Source organism: Orussus abietinus, unplaced genomic scaffold (genome assembly GCF_000612105.2).
Source record: "Orussus abietinus isolate OABI.00-Male unplaced genomic scaffold, Oabi_2.0 scaffold67, whole genome shotgun sequence".
NCBI classification, from domain to species: domain Eukaryota; kingdom Metazoa; phylum Arthropoda; class Insecta; order Hymenoptera; family Orussidae; genus Orussus; species Orussus abietinus.
The window spans coordinates 452,044-471,094 of NW_019394243.1; the positions used below are offsets into that span (position 1 = coordinate 452,044).

Below are 19,051 nucleotides of genomic sequence, written 5' to 3' on the forward strand. Positions count from 1 at the left end.
ACATTCACCGGTGAAAGTCGACATTCTCCAGATTTCGGTGTTTCACCGTAACATATATAAGCACGGGAATATTTTTGAAGAAACATCTCCGTAAAGAATAATAAATTAGTTCACTGCTTGTGTTTATAATTGTTTAAAATTGTACGTTTACAATATGGCGGGTGCTGCAGATACATGACATGTATTCGCTAGGTTATGAACGTCTTTTAGCGCGCATGTAAACACGTAAACATTTTTAGGGAATACTTAATTTGGCGCTTACGTTCAAAATTATTTCAACTCAACACTGTTTAATATTAAATTTCTAACTCGATTTATTTTCTACGTAGAAATAGGACGTAATATGTTTAGCCGACGGCTCACATGGTATTAGAATTTACTCCTTCCATTGTAATGCGAAGTCGAGATATATATGATTTAAGCTGGGTACATACCTGATATCCTACAAAACGGCGGGACGTTTTGAAGGGACCACAGCCCTCTGGTTACGGGCACATCAACTAATATCGTAGTACTTGCGCATGCATCAAAACAACGCGTCATTCGACTGTCGATAGTACAGGTGTCAAATTAATTCAAATTAATTTACTGTAAAAAAATAATTACCATTTTTATTAAAATACCCTCGAAAAAAAAAGAACCGTTTTGTTTTAGTCAAAGCTTTCTTTCGACATGCCCAACGTATAATTTTACCCGTAAATTATGACTCTTCCGTTCTTTATACCTTAAACGTTTACCTTCGCCAATTGACGGTTCGACGTTTATTATTGCCGTGATCGACGGATCGACAGTTCTCAACTTTTGCACACGCGTCCCCGTTACTTATTTAGTATCGCTGCCCAGGTGCAGTGGCACTGGGGTGCCTTGAATTCGTCGAAGTCATCTCCGTATGGAACAAATAGGTATCGGCTATCCAATTAGCATATAGATTAGTGGTTCGCGTTCGGATGTGTACCTAGCTAAACAAGAAAACGACAAAAGGAATTCATTGTTCACGACCGATTCGTTCTAATTTGTTCAAGGTTTATATAAGAATTAATTTATGTAATTATGTAATTATACTTTAAATAAGAATTAATTTATGAGAAACTTTCCAATTACATTCGTAATACGTCTATATCTAATTAAAAATCGTTAATGATAGCATTTTGGAAACACACGCATCAGATTTAGGATTTAAATTTCGGTCCATTAACACCATGCATCATAGTTTTGCAACTAAGAAAAATCAGATAGCTTTATTATATTTCAAGGACAATTTGGATATGCTATTGAATACCGGGGAGATAAGTTAAAAATGAAATAAATAAAAGACTACATTTGAAAGAAAGCATGAGCCTTCAAGCTGTTTCAGGCCAAACCAATGGAACTTCGTACCGCCGAAACGACACTCGACATAAGTACCTGTACACGTGCATACACATGAATATATCTCGGGTGGTATCGAAAGAAATGCATAATTTATTAAATAAAACAGAAGGGATTTTCCGAGCGGCGTGGCGTAAGAGTGAAAGAAAATAATAAGACTTATAAATCGGTACGGTGAGAGCTGTATATCCGAGCCATGTCGAGCGACGTGTGGGTACAAATAGTATGTACAAACACAATTTGCCTAACGATCGACGCAAAATGGACACCGTAGGCAGGAGAAATACAGAGCTATTTCCCACTTATGCTTATGTTTATTTATTAATTGTTGCGACGGAAGTCATCAAACTTGAAAATTTAATAAAAATATTCACAATGAGCATTCTTTCGTTCTCTTTCTCTCTCTCTCTCTCCCACTTGCACTCGCACTCACTCTTATAGGCGCGCGCTCCCTTCCTCTCGCCCTCGGTTTGGTCTCCGTCATCCGCAGCGAGAGAGACAGCGCGTGTGGCGCGCGTTTCAAATCGTTGCTCGCGCACGGGCCAATATCTCTACCAACTCTTTAAAGACGTGTCCACGGTTCATGGGCACCGTCGCCTGGGCTATGCGTGTATGAATGTGCGGTATGTATGTGTAATATGTACATTCAGTTAATAATAATAATTATTATTAATAACAACAATAATTAATTAATACGTATAGAAAATCATGATTCACGGTGAATGACTCGATTCGTTAAGTTCGACCCCAACGTTGATTCCGAAGACGCGCTCCCGTCGTCCATACACGTGCACAGGAGGGCACGCCAAGCGGGGTGCATCGCTCGCGTGGGACACGCGCGGCCTTTTTTTAACGATGATCGGTGATGTCTCTTCGGATATTTGCGTCGATTGGCCATCATAGAGGGCATCGAAGAAGCTTTCGGTAGCGATCGGTCTCCGCACGAGAAACCCTCGAGTCGCCAGAGAACGGAACGCCGGGCCGCGCGCAAGCAAAGCCTCGCTCCGGGCATTCCACCAGTTTGGATTACATTTAGATTCTTAATTCCTCCACGGTTGACTCGATTCACATCGGCTGGCTCGCCTAGCGGTTCCCGGTGGGAAGTTCAGTCGAGGATCACGACCATGTTGTCGCCTCGCGACGATCTCTGAGGATGGGGAGGGTGGAGGGGAGCGGGCAGTCTGCGCCATGGCTTGCGTGCCGCTCTTCGTAAGTCCACCGAAGACAAGGTTTTTCTGAGTCTTCTAAAATGGAACGCGAATACGTTGGTGAGAATGTGCGAGAACGGCGGAGGTCCTTCGATCGGTACCCACGATTTCTGACATAAAGATGCGTCACTTCGTTTTCCTTTCAAATGTACCTTTTTGATAACAGGACAAATGACGGATTCTTAGGATGGAACGAAGAGGGCGAAACGCGTCTTTATGCTCAGGAGTCGTGCAACTGGCGGTTCTTCGAGGTCATGTACTAACTTTGTCTGATCGGAGGCTCGAAAGTAAACGTCGTCGGGTGCATCCATCCACGAAATGACCTGCTTGCGCGCGTTGCTCCTCGATAACGGTGGCCCGTGTGGAAGAGAATGAGGATGAGCCGCTCTTCCATTCAGAGGCGGTGCAAGAGGAAGCACCGTAGGTGCGGCATGTTCCAACGCGTGCTTTGGGTGCAGCTGTTGCGAGTAGTGAGCTCTTTTTGCGGGCGGTCCACCAGGGAGCCCTGCGTTCAGGGCGATACCTGACGAAGGAAGATAACCATTAGTTGCGGACACCGAAACGTTGCTCGAACGGTCGTTTACTCCAAAGGAGACTTTGGAAAACGATTCGAACTCGAGAAGTTTTGTAACGACGTCGAACGGAATAAAATGGTCAAATTGATTCTCGGCGAGGCATGCGGTTCACGCGATCGTTCCGTTGAATATTTTCATTACCTTCGTCCCAATCCACATCCGAGTAGAAGCCAATAAACAGAGACAACATTCAATACGACAAGTTTCCGGTGTTTACGATTAATCGGACGAACAAGGGCAGGAATCGGATGGGAAAGCTCGTCGGGGAGTTCGATATAAAATTTACCATCCGAGCCATTGATCTCATCAAAGGGTGGCCTCGTTCGCTTCAGGATCGTCTGCTGCGTTTGCAGAGCTGGTTGCGGCTGAGGAGGTGTTAAGGGCAGTCTGTCGATCTCTGGCTTGTTCGGTACTCTTTCGTACAGGAGGCTGCCGTCTGCAAAATTACGTTGACATTAAATAACTCCAACTAACGGCCGCGTTCATCAACGATTCTACCTACGATCTATCGCATAAACTCAAGAGGATTCGTTCGCCATCGTTGGGAACCCCTTGCCTCGCGATGGCGAGTTACGCTCATTTGAAATAACGAGAAAAATGCGTCCATCCATCGAAAAAAAATCGCCAGGCAAGGGACGAATCACGCGACAACGTGGGTATCGGATGCTAATAACCTCCCAGCCCCACCGGTTCCCCAAAATCTCCCGTTATCCGAAACTGGGCTACGAGGACCGCTTCCGAACCGAAGACCCCCAGTAATTCCGAGAAAGCCAAACGCCAGCTCGGAAGAGCCAGGTCCGACCCTCATCCTACAAGATTCCTGGGAAACGAAGAGTCACCCAGGGCACCGGGCGTCGCACGTACCGGGGGCCTTGGGCGGCCTTGGGAAGGACACGCGGTCGGGCTGCTTGCGCTGGGCGGGCGCGGTGAGGGCCAACCAGTCCCAGTCGCCGGGCTGCCTCGGAGCGGGATGATCGCCGAGACGAGTCGCGATGTCCGTGACGCGGGGACGGGGCCTGGGCCGGACGGCGCGCGCCAGGATGCGCAGCTCCGCGGGGCTCTTCGAGGTCAACTGGGGCGAAGCGCAGAGGTGCCTGAGGGGGGCCGCGTTGACCGGTTGGTGCGGAGCGCGCGCCGCGTGGCGGGTGCGCAGCTGGGCGGCGCAAAGGCGGCGAGCGGCCCGCGCCAGGGCAGAGGTGCGCAGGTAAAAGGCGGAGCGGGTCTTCATGACGGGTCGCGGCGAACCTCCTCCGCCGCCGCCGCCCCCGGCTCCGCTGCCCCGCAGGTCGACGCCGTGGGCGCTGGCGTAATGGCGACTCAGGTGCGCCTTCAGCTTGAACTCCTTGCCGCACGATGGGATGCTGCAGCGATGCGGCCGATGCGCTCCGCCGACTCCTTTGCCTTCCTCGTCCGAGCCGGCGCCGCCCCTCTTGCGGTCCAGGTCGACGTCGTCGATGCGCGAGGGGACCTGGATGGGGCAGAAAGCGAAGGGGCGTCCTTGACTCGGTCCGGTGCGCGGGAGAAGGCGCTACTCGTAGCCTAACGGGTAGCGGAAAGCGGATGCGGGTACCTTGAGCCCTCCGTACTTCTTCCAGTACATCCAGCACGACTGGCAGAGCCGGCACTGCATGTGAGACGGCCCCCAGGCGTACCACTGGGGACTCTGCATGACCTGGCAGCTCTCGCAGGGTTTTCCGCCGACTCCCACGACCAGCATGCCGCCGCCGCCGCCGCCGCCGCCACCGCCGCCACCGCCGCCGCCGCCGTCGCCGGTGATGTTGCCGGTGATGTTGCCGGTGATGTTGCCGTTGCTACTGCCGTTGAGGATGTTGACGGCCTTCCCGTTGCTATTGTTGGTATTACCGAGCGGTATTATCGTGGCAGTCGAAGGCACGGTCGAGGATACGGGAGTCTTGTTGTAGTTTGGTATGTAGACTTGCTTCAGCTTGCTCTCGGCTTCCACGGCCTTCACCCTTTTCTGCTGCACGTAGCGATCCGTCGTCTTCCACATGTAGTAATACTCGATCACGTTCTTCAACGTTTTCCAGGGGAGCTGGGGATCAAGAGGTAACGGTAAAACGGAGCTCTCCGACCAACGAGGTAGCGATCTTAGCGGATGATTCATAACGACTTTTACTCACAAAATCTTTACGAATGTCGGAAAAATCCTTTCCATACTTGTCAAGAGCCTCTTCGAAGAGATTCGCCTCGGAGGCGCTCCATTCCTCCATTTCGTCTCTGCACAATACAGGGCCAGTACTTGGCACCAAAGACGACATCGCCTTTGCCACGTCGTAATTATGTCGGTGTAAGGTATCCATTGCATGGAACTGCGAAAGGAAGATACGTTTACGTTTCGTGGCTCGCTTAAAGATCCAGTTCTTGGCGATCTCTCGACTTACAAGGGTAATGTCCCTTGATGCAGCTGCCGCGGACATGTGCAACGAGGGTTGTTTAATGGAGGACGAACAATCGAGGGCTCTCGCAAAGGTGCCCACGGACCGACTGACGACGAGGAATTGATCGATCTGACGATCCGTCAGCGAATGACGAGGGGTCCACACCAGCGTTTCGAGGTCCTGCAACCTGCGCGGATCGGACTCCCTTTCCGCCGAGGTCAAAGGCGACGAGACGATCCCGTCGGCCTGATATCTGCTGCCGACTCTGATTTCCCCTAGAGTAACGGAATCGTTTACGCGGACGATGAGCTTTACTCGAATAATCGCAAACGTATGAAATAATGGCACGTTACGAACGCTCGTTACCTTTGTCAGCCAGCAATGTACGTTGAGCGGGGTCGAACACCAAGCAGTAGAAAAAGGAGTCTTCCTTGTTAAGGTAGCTCAACAAGGATTCGGTCTCGTTGAGCAGCGTCACGCAGCACTTTCCCCTTATGTGAGTAGCCGGCATGGTTTCGACTTGTCGGGAGAGGAAGAGCTCTCTGTGCTTCATTTGGTGACGTTGCTTCGTACTCAATTCGGCGACTCCTCCGGCACCTACTATTCCTTCCTCCATCCCTGCGGGTAAACGTCGATACATATTAAACACGGACCTTGAATTTCAAAAGAAAGAATATCGTGATAGGACAAGCGCGCAACCGACATGCCAGAGTTAAACGTGAGAACGAAACTCAAAATGTAAAATATATCGAATGACAAAGAGCAAAAAATCCGAAAGTCAAAATGATCAATTGTCTTCCTTGACTTGGTCAAATCCGATTCTTCTCGGTTCCCAAGGACAATGGGTAGCTGTCGATGATTTTGGTAAGACATTCCGAAAAGTTGACCAACCATTTCGGAAAGAAATTTTTGCTCTCCTTCCTTATCATCGAGGGTAGCGATCGCAAGAGAGATAATCTGCAAACGAAACGCAGAAACGCGACGAAAACAATAAAAATTGACGGTACTAAATGAAAATGATCTAGCAAGAACGGGCGAACCAAAAAGTAATCGAAAGCAACTTTGCACCTTCCATTTGCAGCCAAGTAGAAATTAAGTTCGGTCAACCAGGGATAATCGCGTCGTTAACAAAGCCTCAGATTACTAAAGATTCATCATTCTGTCGCGGCGGGATTTACCTACGATAGAAGGTAAGAAGAAAACGGATGGACGGACAGACAGCGTGAGAGAACATTGGCCAGAAAATTGAAGGAAATGCTGTAAAGTATTATGGGACGTATGACTGGACTGTGCGCAATAAAATGCGAAAATGAACGAAATACGTGAGAAAATGCATGAGAAAGAGGAGAAAGAGGAGGAGACAATCTAATTAGAGGATGTACGGACCGTCCTTTTAATACGAAAGGAACAGGTACCGGGCTGCAACGCTTAACTGCAAGGGAAACAGCCCAGCGTGATCCAAGATTCTGTCTCTTTGGCCTTACAGCGAAGTGGACCCAGACTAAAGGCATTCACCAAGATTTCAAAGAATTTTACATAAATCCCGCCGCAGAATCGGTAGCTTTTAATCATCATAGGCTTTTGGTTGAAATTAAACGAAACGATCAAGCGCAAAATGTGTCCCATTTACGGAGGAATCTACGAAGGGTCCGTGTTTCCCAGTATCGCGTCGCACCCAGAGGTCTTCTATTTTCAATCGAATCGAACGTATCAGCGAAACAAATAAAAATCGACGACGTCACACATTTGATCGATTACAAGCATCAAATGATTTTTTTTCTCTCCGCGAATCGAAGGTAACAACTGACCGATCCAAAACTATTTCACTGTCATCGTTTGGGGAAAGAAAAAAAAAAAGTAAATTCTGTATTCGGGACTACGTTCGCTCGAAGAGCAAAGCATGCGGAGTGCGGTTGGGCCTCCCGGGTAATACGCAGATCCGGAGATAATGGAAGACTAGCTCCGGGGTAAAGGGAGCTAGCCTAATCCGGACCCTCCGATGTGCCGATGGAATCGTTCGAGATATACGAACGGAGCCGTGGCCAGCGTTAACGCACGTATCCCTTGCAAAACACGAGTGCACGGCCTAACCCGCGTACGTATTCCAATTTCTATTCCAATTTCTATTCCAACGGCGACGCGACGCTTGGCCTAAACGGTAAACACCGAAATGCGAATACTCTCGAATGCCAGAACGTCCAAGTGCCAAATCGGGCAGTTCGTTCTGGCTTCCGGATAAATACATTCTCGTTCCTTTCCTTATCGATAATTTCTTTCGCAATTAGAAAAAAAATATAGATTCTACGCATCTCTCGAACACCGTCGGGTGCAGAGAAATCGTTCCCCTCGGCTCTTCCGGATAACGATTCGCTCTCTCGTGCGTCGTGGGAGGTCCAACCGTAACGTCAACCGCAACGTCCCGAATCGCGCATAATCGAGGAATTGCGTCCGCGAACGTCGGACTCGAGGTCGTGGATTCTAAATTCTCTCCTTTCCCCCGAGTCAACGGTCGGATTCGTCCGCAAAATGGGCTCTCGATCGGTCGATCACTCACCGTGGGGCTCCTGGGCCTCCGATAGCGGGGCCTTCAACCAGCCCCCCTTCCCGCCCCCTTTGCTCATCACTTTGGGCCCGATCCCATCTTTACTAGTCATTTCCTTAGTAGAGTCTGGATTCTCCAGTTTCTGGCTCTGCGTGCTCGCAGGGGATTCTGACCTCTGCTGCTCCGCGCTCGCCACTGGAATTGTCACGAGAAACAAACCCACTCTACCGTTTACACGTCTTTCTTCGGGCATCGCCGCGACGATCGGTCGGGGTCGATCGCTCTCGTTAATCGCGTTAACGAGGGTAATCGACGATTCCGCGCATTTCGCATTTTATTCCTAGTATCGCCAAACCTGCGAAAGCGGACCTTCGGGCATATCTTCCCGAGGTCCCGCGGAATAGATTCATCTAAATGGACAACGTAAATACGCACCTCTAATCTTTTTCATTTTCGGCGTTAATTTGTACCTTCGGCCCTGCAATTTCTCCCGAAAGGCCCCATCCGAGATGACTCTCGGCACAAACGGTAGCCCGCACGGCAACGAACGCGTAATCATTCGTATAGACTATCCATCCAACCGCTCGCGCTGGAAATCGATGGAATCGATTCGGGGTTGCGCGGGAACGAACCTCCGTTCCCACTTTTGAGACGAGCAATCGTCGACGCGCGTGGCACTTGGTTTCCATTTTCAAGATAAACGGGGTGTCATTTTAGCGCAAGGGGTTCGAAATAAACACAATGGGAGGGCTAATCGGAGATTCAATTTTTCAAATCATAATTGGCCAGTTTCCCGCGGCTCGGAGCGATCGGTCGGCGATAGATTGGACGACGTGGCGAGGCCCGCAGCCGCGTGGTTTCAAAATGGCGTTCGGCGTCATTCGGAAAACTCGCGATCCCGAAAGCGTATTTTCCCCGGGGGATCCGGGGCATATCGAGGACACCTCGGCCAAGTCCCGACGCGAACGAACCCCTAGGAATCCGCGAAACGGATCCACCATTCGCGACCGTTTCGCATCCCGGAGAGGAGGGGGGACCTCGCAGTTCGATATAGCGGGCGCAACCCCCTGGACGCTGTTTCCACAACCGTGTAATCTCAAAATGGCGTCTAACGTTCTTCGAAAATACCGGGCGTATCGTCGCGGGGAAATATCGCAAAAAATCTCAAACGGACTCCGAATTCCCGGCTAAACAATCGCGGCGACGGCGAAGCTACGAAGTCCCGTCCAAAACCCTTCGAAAACGATCTCGGGTCTTCAAATTGGAACGATCGCAAACCTCGGACGGACAACTGCCCGGAAGTTTGGAACCGGAGACTCCAAAATGGCGGCCAACGCCCGAGGAACGGGTCGATCGCGATTCCGCTCGGTAAAGTCGGAAAAGGCGTTAGCCGTCTCGGAATCTGCGAACACGGGAAACCGGCGGTTCGATGCAAAGATACGACCTCCGACTGGGCGTTCCCGAGGAACTTGTAACCACGGAACTTCAAGATGGCGTCCAACTTGGAACGCGGAGAAAAATCTCGTACGACCCGCAGGGAAAAGTCGCAAGCATCGCGCTTTCCCGAGTCGAGGTCGGACGTTCCGCGTATGGTCGAGAACCTTGAACCAATAATTTCGTCAAACATCGGGATTACATATATACGACGTCAACGTGGCGTCCAACGTCAACCGATTACAATGGCATTCGACTCCGAGGGCGAAAAATCCCCCTAGAAGCATCGAAACGAAGTCGTCGTCCATCGTTTCCCCGGGATTCGTCGCGCAACGACGCGAAAACCCGACCGCCGCGCAACCTCAAAATGGCGCCTAACGTGATCGAAAAACGACGGATGCAGGGCATCGGAGACCGGCGGACCTCGCGGCCTCGCCCGGAGGTCCGAATTTCGGGGCACGCGCTCGGAAATATTCCACGTCGGAAAATGTCCGATTGCGGCCAAATACTGCCGGACCGGGCGAGACGCGGGGGCGGGGGCGGGGGCGGGGGNGCGGGGATGGGTGTACCACCTTCCTCACCCCCGGCAGATCGATACAACCCCCATCTTCTCGCTCCCACCCTCCCCCCCAACTTTACTTATTATATATTCCCACCCCAAATCCTCGCGTCTCATTATCTTTGCCATTGCTCCGGGAGAGGAGAGAGCGCGAGCGAGAGAGACGGAGAGAAAAAAGAAAAGGGATAAAAAAAAAGGAAAAAGGGAGAGAGATACCCGGCAACGACGCCGGGTACGCGTCCCGACACCTCGCGATGCCGCGGCACTTTGTGGCGCCGCGACGTCTACCGCCGCCGCGCGGAATGGGCGCGGAATGGGCGCGGAATGGGCGCGGAATGGACGCGGAATGAGCGCGGAATACGCCCTGGCGGAGTTTTCAAAGGGACCACCGCCCTCCGGAATGGACGTGTCCGGTTCTGCCGGACCCCAGGGCAGCCGCCCTTTTCCTGACTCGCGACCGCTCGTGTCCGGAGGCCGAGAGAGATCGCGAGGCGCGAGGTGAGTCGATACCCGTCGCACGACCCGTGGGGCTAATTTTTGCAGAAATTCAATTTCTTTTCAGAGGTTTCTGCCAGTCGCTTGGGCCGTGCGGGATACCTTCCGGGAGTCTCCGGCACATAGGTGACGGGGCACCGTTCTCCGGATCATGGGAAGACGATTCCGCCGTCGTTTAAAAGGATCGTCCGCGTTACGTGTACGCGTTTTCGTGAGTTTTCTTTAGAAATCGGAGCCGATCGGCGGATGGAGCGACGCCTTCGGGCTTTCGATATCCTGGCACTCGTGATCCCGATTTACGGAGGACGGGGCCGTTTTGCGGACACCGGTAACGCGATTCCATTAGGAATCGGGAAGATCGGGTCCGTCGTTGGAGCGGTTCCTTCCAGAAGTTGCTTTTAAGCGGGAGGCCTGCCCGAGAAACGTCGGAGGAAAGTGTTTCCAGAAGTCCGAGCACAAAATTAGGAATGCGGTGACGTTCTCTTCGGATAATGGTAATACGATTCCTTTAAGATCTGAAAAGATCGCGTTCATCGCTGGAGCGTCCCAGCTGGGTCCCAGGGGAAACCAGCGCAACCTGCGCCCGAGAACTGTCAGAGTCTGGGACTGGGACTGGGACTGGGACTGGGACTGGGACTGCGGGGAGTCGATCGATGCACCCGTGAAAATCCACGAAAGGTTGTATTTGCTCCGAAAAGAAATATTTGTTTTGAGGTCCTCGCGAAAGCGGATCGTCGAGGAGATGAAACGCGAGTGGACTATTTCCCCTATGTAGTATCGTATAGAAATCAGAAATTGATATCAATCCACCTCGAGTCTAGGCAAAAAGGAAGCTATTCGGTAATCGCGATGACAATGTCGGCTGAACAACGGTATGGACGTATTTACGATTAATGTGGATTTTGACCTTTCGGGAGGATCGCAAGAGACCAGGAATAGTCGGCCGCGAAAACCGCAAGCCCAAGTCTGGGACTACGGAGAGCCGATCGATGTCCGTGCGAAAATCTACGAGGGTGTCTTTGCGCGGGCATGAAATGGCTGTATTCGCGAGACTCCCCGAAAAATAATATTAACCGCGTGACGCTGACGAGAGGTTAACGGCGATTTTTATCAACATCGTATATGAAAATAGACAAGGGAAAGAAGAGGAGGTAATGCTTATCGCAAGAAAAAAAAAATACCAGATTATATTTGGAGCTAGTCGAATCGACGTCTCCGATTCGAGACATTCCTGCGATAAGTCGTAAGATCGATACCGGACTTATCGCTCGAGAAATCGCGATCTTTGCTCCCCGAAAGCCATTGAACGGTTTTCTAACGTTCCGAAAAATAGGAAACCAACGAGACGGCGGTATTTATTCCTTCGGATTAGATTCCTTTCCATAAATCAAACCCAGGAAAACGGATTTCGAAGATTATAAACGTAAAACGTGCACGGATTCGACAGGGATTTTTCGACCGTTCGTGTATTGGTCTCTCGCGAATTATCCAACTCGAATAACATACCATATAAAATAATACAGAGACGCGCAATTAGGGTGCGATTATTAAAGAACCTCATCCGTGAAATATTTAACACCGTTAGTTTCTTCGTCTAGAGCTTCGTATTAGAGCGCAGGTTCGGCGAGAGCTACGAGCTAAGCTAAAATCATCAAGCCCTGGAAACAGGAGAGAGGCGATCAATGTCACCGTGAAAACCCAGAAACGCATCTACCGAAGTCGACGGAAAGGTACCCGCTTCGAACGAGAAGTAACCGGAACGTGTATACGTTTGATGAATCGCGTAAGTACCCTTGTGCTTGAATTCAATACCTTCGACGGATGAAACCAATATGGTTACGAATTAAATTAGTCCGTTATTTACCGTGGTACCAAAATTGACGTTTCTCCTTCTATCGTTTTACATTATTTACAGGTTTACCCCCCACTCGGATGATCCCGATCGGTTCACGGCAATGCCACGGCTTCGTTACCGCCCCAATTTGTGCAAGTTAAAAGAGAATCCCGAAATCGACTATAGACCGATGTCATCCATCTTAGAATATTAAACGACTATCGTTCATCTTTACGTACTCTCGAGTCTAAGCACAAAAGAGCTCGGCCCAAGGGTTTACTCGAATTGAATGTCATTCGCGATATCGGGTCTTCGAAAATGTTTCCAGGCTGCTCGGCTTAGCGTTTAAACGCGACGCATTCGTCCGTCTCCAAGGTCTAGCGAAGCAATTATGTTCAACAGCGCGTCGAACATCGTCGCAGCTGATTTTCTACTCACATTGGTGTTTGTCCGCAAGCATTATCAAGGTAGAAGGTAAATCCCTCCGCCTGAAGAAACACATCACCTTTGCTTCTACGTTCCCACTAGCCGTCTGAAATGATTATACGATGCGTTTAGTCGAATCGCGATCAAACCTTTAAATTAATCGCTTATCGTCATTTTCTACGGTCAGTAGTTAAGTAACATAGCCCTACAATGAATAACGAGCGAACGATCGCGCAAGAAAGTTAATTCACGATTTGTAGTCCACGTTATATCACCGAGAGCCTCTTAGGGTAAAACCACACCTTTTACCGTAACCGTAACTATTGGATGCTATCAAATATATTACGACCCCACATTTTTTTTCCCAACCAACAAATATTTTACTCGAACCGATACGAAGGGCGTTTTCCTTTGGTCCCAGAGTTTCTCGCATCGATTTCAAATAATCTTACAACTTTAATGCTACATTTTTTTAATCAATGGTCCGATCAAATCCACCGAAGGAACGTCCGCGTAATTCTAGCACCTCTCCCTGTGTAAGCTGTTTCGGTAACGGTACCGCAAGTAATTTCTAATTATACTCCATCTTAGCCCATGACGTAAAGTACTCAGGAATCGGAGACCTTATTTAATTCCTCTATCCTGCGTATTTGGTAGGGGGACGTCGACGATGTTTCGAAGTACACGTAATCTGGAAAAAGAAACACAAGAGTGAAATACAGTTCGTCGATCGACCAAGCAATCGTATCGTTTTCAAAGGGAACATTCGTCGGACACGGTTCCTAAGGCGGGACACCTCTACTTGGAAGGCCTTTTGCGAGGAAATGGGAAACAACTGGGACGACGTTTCGGATAGTTCCAAGGTGCCCAAGGACGGAAATGTACGGTACACCTTATGGGCCGGGGAGGGCGACAGAGGGAGCAGGGAATTTCGATCCTATACAATTTCTACCCCGTATAAAAGTTGAGAAGTTCGGTTATTTTCTACCTTTGTCGTTGCAAGGGGCCGATAGCTCGCATCCCTTCCGCCGTCTAAGCGCGACCACCCGAAAGAGGAAAATCCTTCCTTGAATTACAATCTGGCAAACCGGTGCGAGTAATGTCCGTCTAACTCAACGACCCGGGGGCAGTTTACTCGATAAATCTTCAAATAAAAGTCAATCGATATTTGACAGCATTTAAGCGGGGAACGAGTTTAGCGCAAATATGTCCCTCGGAGTTCCGTAACACCCGATCGGCATTGGAACCCTAGATATTTACCACGCTCCTCGCAATTTAGCGCGATAAAAGTAACTCTCCAAGGGTAACGTTAAACGGAGTAAAGCGGATATCAATTGAAGATAACGATTCAAAGTGCAGTCATTATCGTCGGTAAATTCAATATGCCAATTTGTCAATATGGGTGAGAAAAAAGCTCTGCCATCGAGATCAAACATTTTAATGGGCATTCTTTCCGTTGACGCAAGTAGAGTAAAGTTGGGTAAATTGTCTCGGGTTTACAAAAATACCAATAGAGACACGTTTCTGGCAGGGTATTCTAGTCAACGAATTCATATTTCATTTATCTATGAAATTCTGCATGCAGGGCACACGCATAAAAGTACATAAATACTATTTAACACGGTAGACGTTCAATCGAGTAAAATATTGCTTATAACGGTACAATATAAACGACGCATCTGGCTCCTCGTTCCCACCGGGTGGCTAAATCGTCCTCTGTCGTTACAATACGATCGAATCGTTTGTCCCACCCATGAGAAATGAAATCAAAGCAAAACATTGAACGTATAAGTAAAATTCGGAAATGAAAAATCATTACATATATCATATTTTACTGCGAAAAAACGCCCACGTAGCATTCGATAGATTTCAGGTTAGCGGATTTTTCGTGAAACCATTTTCTTTTACAATTTAATGACTTTTCTCGTATCTTTGAATAACCATGCTTCATCTTTATTTTTGACGCCATTTCTAAATAGAGTCATTTTTATCGAAGACCAAGTACTTGGATAACCAAAGTTTTGACTTAATGGACACAGGTGGATCAATCGTGCCGGGACGAATTACTCGATTACGCGGTGGGACGATATCGCTGACATGGAATTATTTCCAGTTTTACAATTTCTAAAACGCCAAACATTGAGATCACGCAAAAGATTATACACGCGTTTACATAAAAATTAAATAAATTTCTTAACAATTATTGGTAACAACTTCTGAACGTACCTCACACGGCGGATATAGGTTAGAAACGAAATTGGTAACACGTTAGCAAACTGACGTACACGTCTCCGAGTTGAACATTCATCGATGCTCCCACCAAATAGTTAAGCATAAACAAATGTCGCGAGTTTAAGTCGATCATTCTCCAGTCGGATGGCTACTTCTTAGGGTATCTTCTTAAATATCGAAGGTAATCCTCGGTAATCCTCGTCTCAACGATCGCGTCGATCGTTTTTGCAAAAAAACATTTAGATCGGTTAAACGGTAGCCCCGACCGGATACGAGACAAATTTACCAGGTAGAAACGGGACGACCGTATTCCGGGCATTCGCCTTGATTAATCTATAGGTTTTAATCCACAAATCGATTCAACTGCAAATTTCAGCGGTACCCCGTGATATGTATATCCACCCACCGTATGACGCAACGTTACGGTCGTTCCGTTAAAACTTGTAGAAAAACGATTCCTATTCCTACAAATGGGCAAATCGCCGGTGAACCGCGACACCGCTATGGAAGGATTTGGCACGTCCGAGTTTCGTCCGATTTACGAGTAAAACCAACCAAACGAATCTTCCCAACGATCTTTAACCCTTCTCTAACTCTATTCCAATATCCTCCGGTTAAATAACGTGAAATACGAAATTTACGCCTTTTTCCGTCGACGAGAGCGCGCCAAGTTTGCGGTCGCGCCTATAATGTAAAAACGTTGAAAATCTTAAAAACACCCGCGAACAATGAATAAAATTTCACGTCTTTCACGCTTCGTAAACAATTGATCAATGCACAGCCACAAACGCGATATAGCGACACCCGAATCGAGCTCTCGGAGAGCGATCGGAGACTCCGTTCAAAGAGCGAACGACTCCATTTAGGACCCAACGTTCGCAACAACGGATACAACGAATGCCAGTTGTCGAGCGAATCGCTCGAACGACGCACAGAGGGCACCGGCAAAACTGTACCGGTTGCTTTTACGCGTACATAAAAGCGGATATTATAGGAGGTAGGGCCCAAAAAAAAAGAAAATACGAGACATTCCTTCGAGGTGCAAGAGAACCTCCTCCTCCTCCTCCCCCTGGGGAGGAGGTACCGGGGGGGCAGGAGTTGCGCCGTTTCGCTCCCTCGATTCGCGGGCAAAATCGAGAGCGAGTTCGGAGAGCTGGCTAAACCGGTATTTAAAACGGCGCATCGTTAACCCTGCCGTCCGTTAATTCGTCCGAATACGATTTCCTAAAATGCCAAATTCAACCGACTACTTCCAAGGCTTTCCGAAAAGTTCTCAACGGGCACAAACGGGAGTTCGCTCGACGGCGGACGAGAAATAAACTCCCGGAGAGGGGCGAAGGGGGGCGAAGGGGGGCGAAGGGGGGCGAAACGGGCGGGAAATCGAGGCCTTCGATCGGGACGAGCGTTTCCCGTCCAAGCTCGCGGGAAGATCCCCCGAAAGCCGAGCGACGCCGCGTCCTTTCGATTGCGGCCCACCTCCGAGTTTTGCAAAAGCAGGAAAAAAGATTCGGTCCGATAACGCTCCGCGAGGTTTACGGGTCCCGATCGGGCCCAGGTAAGGCTTCGTCAATCCCCCGAACAATAATTGGGCCTTGGGAAATTTCCAGGCGGCAGGTATAGGGCGAGCCGGCGCGTAACGGGCCCGAAATCGACAAAGGGAAAGGACCCGAGCGAGGAGCGTTAATCGGTGAATCCATCGGCCGAGGAATTAGCATGACCTGGACAAGGGGTCCCGGACGCACGGGGCAGCAAGGGGGCGGGGGGTGCAGGGGACGCCGTCGCGATGCCATTTGCAAACATTAATTTCTCGGGCTAATTAAAGCTGCGCCCGCGACCCTCGGTGACGGCCCGGCCGCGAGAGTCGCGAGAGTCGCGAGAGTCGCGGGACCGCGAGGTGCCGCGAGCGGGAGAGGGACGAGGGAGGATGCGAGGGACGCGCAGGGACGCGCAGGGAAGCGCGGGGACGCGCGGGGAGGGAGAGAGAGAGAGAAAGAGAGAGGGAGAGAGAGAGAGAGAAAGCGGCTTACCTCCCACCCGGTACATGTTGGCCGTCATGTTGGTGGCGTCTTGCGTAGCCCCGAGCCCGAAATTCGCGTTCTCGTGGTTCCCGTGGGCCTCGAGATACTCGGCCGGCATCGGCATGAAGGCTCGTTCCAACGTCCCCTCGGCAGGCGCGACGGGTCGGACCCTCGCGCTCCCCCGTGAGTCAACGGACTCGGCGGCGGGTCACTCCATCGCGCCACCGCGACTCGGGCGACCGCCCGCCGCTCGCTCGCTCGGCCGTCGGTCGGCTCTCCCTCTCGGGCCGCTCCGCGCCGACGCTCCGCTCGCTGGGTAGCGGGGCCGCGATGCGCGCACACCGTCCTTACTCACGTGTCCGTCAGGGTGGCGGGCATCGTCCGTCACCGTACCTCCGCTCAAGGGAACACCACCGCCATTTTCATTTTGGCGAGCGGTGCCACGAGCGGCCAGGCTGCTGGGCCTCCCCCCCACCGCCGCGACGCGATCGCGAGCTCGGCTCGAGCGGTCATCCGAGAGCGCCGCCGCCGCCACCGCCGCCGCCGCCGCCGCCGTCGCTTGCCCGACCGAAAGACGCCGAGGGACGTGCACGCGCGAGGACCCACCGGATGCTCTCTCTCTCTCTCTCTCTCTCTCCCCGAGCCGCGTCGGCGGAAACGCGCTCGTCCGACTCGACGACTCTCACTGAAAACTCGCACGGATAGACCGCCGACTGCCGCCACCGGCCAGACCACGGAATGAACGCGTTGCCGAGACCGGCGACCGAACTCGACTGCCTCTCGATGCGTTCCAAAAGCGGCGAGCGACGCCTCCCTCGGTGCCGACCAATCGGAGTGCGCGTCGGCTGATCGACCGCCGCGATTGGTGCGGCCTTTTTATAACCGACGTGGACCCCGGCGCATCCTCCGTGGAGTTCCAAAGTTCTCGGTAACGTAAAATCGAAGCAGATACCTAAGAAACCGGCCGTAGGTTCCCTAAAATATCGAGAATTTATGAGAACGTTCATTTTTTCGTTTATATACTTGAGATTTCTTTCTTTAAATGACGTTTCTTTTCGATGCGCTTTGAAGTTCGAATTAAAGAATGATAAATATAATTTAGAAATTAATTATAGAGTTTTATTTATTTTCAGCTAATAATATTTTCGCGTAATTTCCCGGGAATTCCACATGATTTGGCCCAGAGCAGGGGTCTATTACCTAAATAGAATTAAGCGAAAATGTGAAAAACGAGTAGCTCACGGTATTACGGAACGTTTTTGGTGGTGAAAATGCGAGACCATTCGTATGAACTGGCTCGGCACAAATTTTTAAGCGAAATGGCGAAGCGTACAAGAAAAGATAAAAAAATAAGCGCCGTGAACGCCATCTTCCACGGATTGTGACACCGAAATTCAAAATGGAAAATCTTCTGGGTGTTTTGATTCTTGGCAACGATCGTATTCGGGGACGTAATAATAATCTGATTAGAAGAAGCGAATTACGTGATGCCTCGGACCCATTTTCGTTAGAAGAAAGAGAATTTACTAAGATGTACAGGTTAGTTTTTGTTATAGCAAGGTTATACTACATTTATTAAACATTGAAAACTGTTAAATAATTTATGCTTACATGACACGATAAGAAAATTATATTGTTGAACTTCTAATTATAGTACATGTAAATATGAATGTAATACATATTTAACCCTTTACACTATGAGGTCACCTCTGGCGGGAACAAACTAGGAAAACCATTGTAGTGCAAAGGGTTAAAAAATATAGATAGACTCGAGTGCTTTTCTTTACTTTCAACGGCTTTCCATCTTCCCGCCTTTCCTGCCTATAACCCACTGCAACCCACTACCTCTCGACAATTTTCGATTTACAAGGTATGTACCTTTATTTGCAATATTACTAGACCGGAAGTGCTAGTGATCTCGTTCTTTCATATTGCGAATACGTAATTCGGCGAATAAACCC

General features: G+C 49.8%; 1 protein-coding gene across 2 annotated transcripts; it reads right to left on the bottom strand.

Moving 5' to 3' along the window:
• Positions 1–1,207: 1,207 nt before the first annotated feature.
• LOC105695900 (metastasis-associated protein MTA3) lies at positions 1,208–17,844 on the bottom strand. Of its 2 annotated transcripts, XM_012417915.2 has the most exons (12): positions 17,100–17,844; positions 13,464–13,531; positions 12,853–12,946; positions 8,105–8,287; positions 5,917–6,168; positions 5,554–5,825; positions 5,293–5,481; positions 4,722–5,204; positions 4,016–4,619; positions 3,438–3,587; positions 2,841–3,099; positions 1,208–2,612 (listed from the first exon to the last, which is right to left on the bottom strand). In XM_012417915.2, the coding sequence occupies exons 1-12, from the start codon at positions 17,212–17,214 to the stop codon at positions 2,474–2,476; spliced, it is 2,808 nt and encodes a 935-aa protein (XP_012273338.1). In that variant the 5' UTR covers positions 17,215–17,844; the 3' UTR covers positions 1,208–2,473. The 2 variants fall into 2 exon arrangements, with proteins under 2 accessions (XP_012273338.1, XP_012273339.1); XM_012417916.2 differs by lacking the exon at positions 8,105–8,287 and having other exon boundaries at positions 17,100–17,843.
• Positions 17,845–19,051: the final 1,207 nt, after the last annotated feature.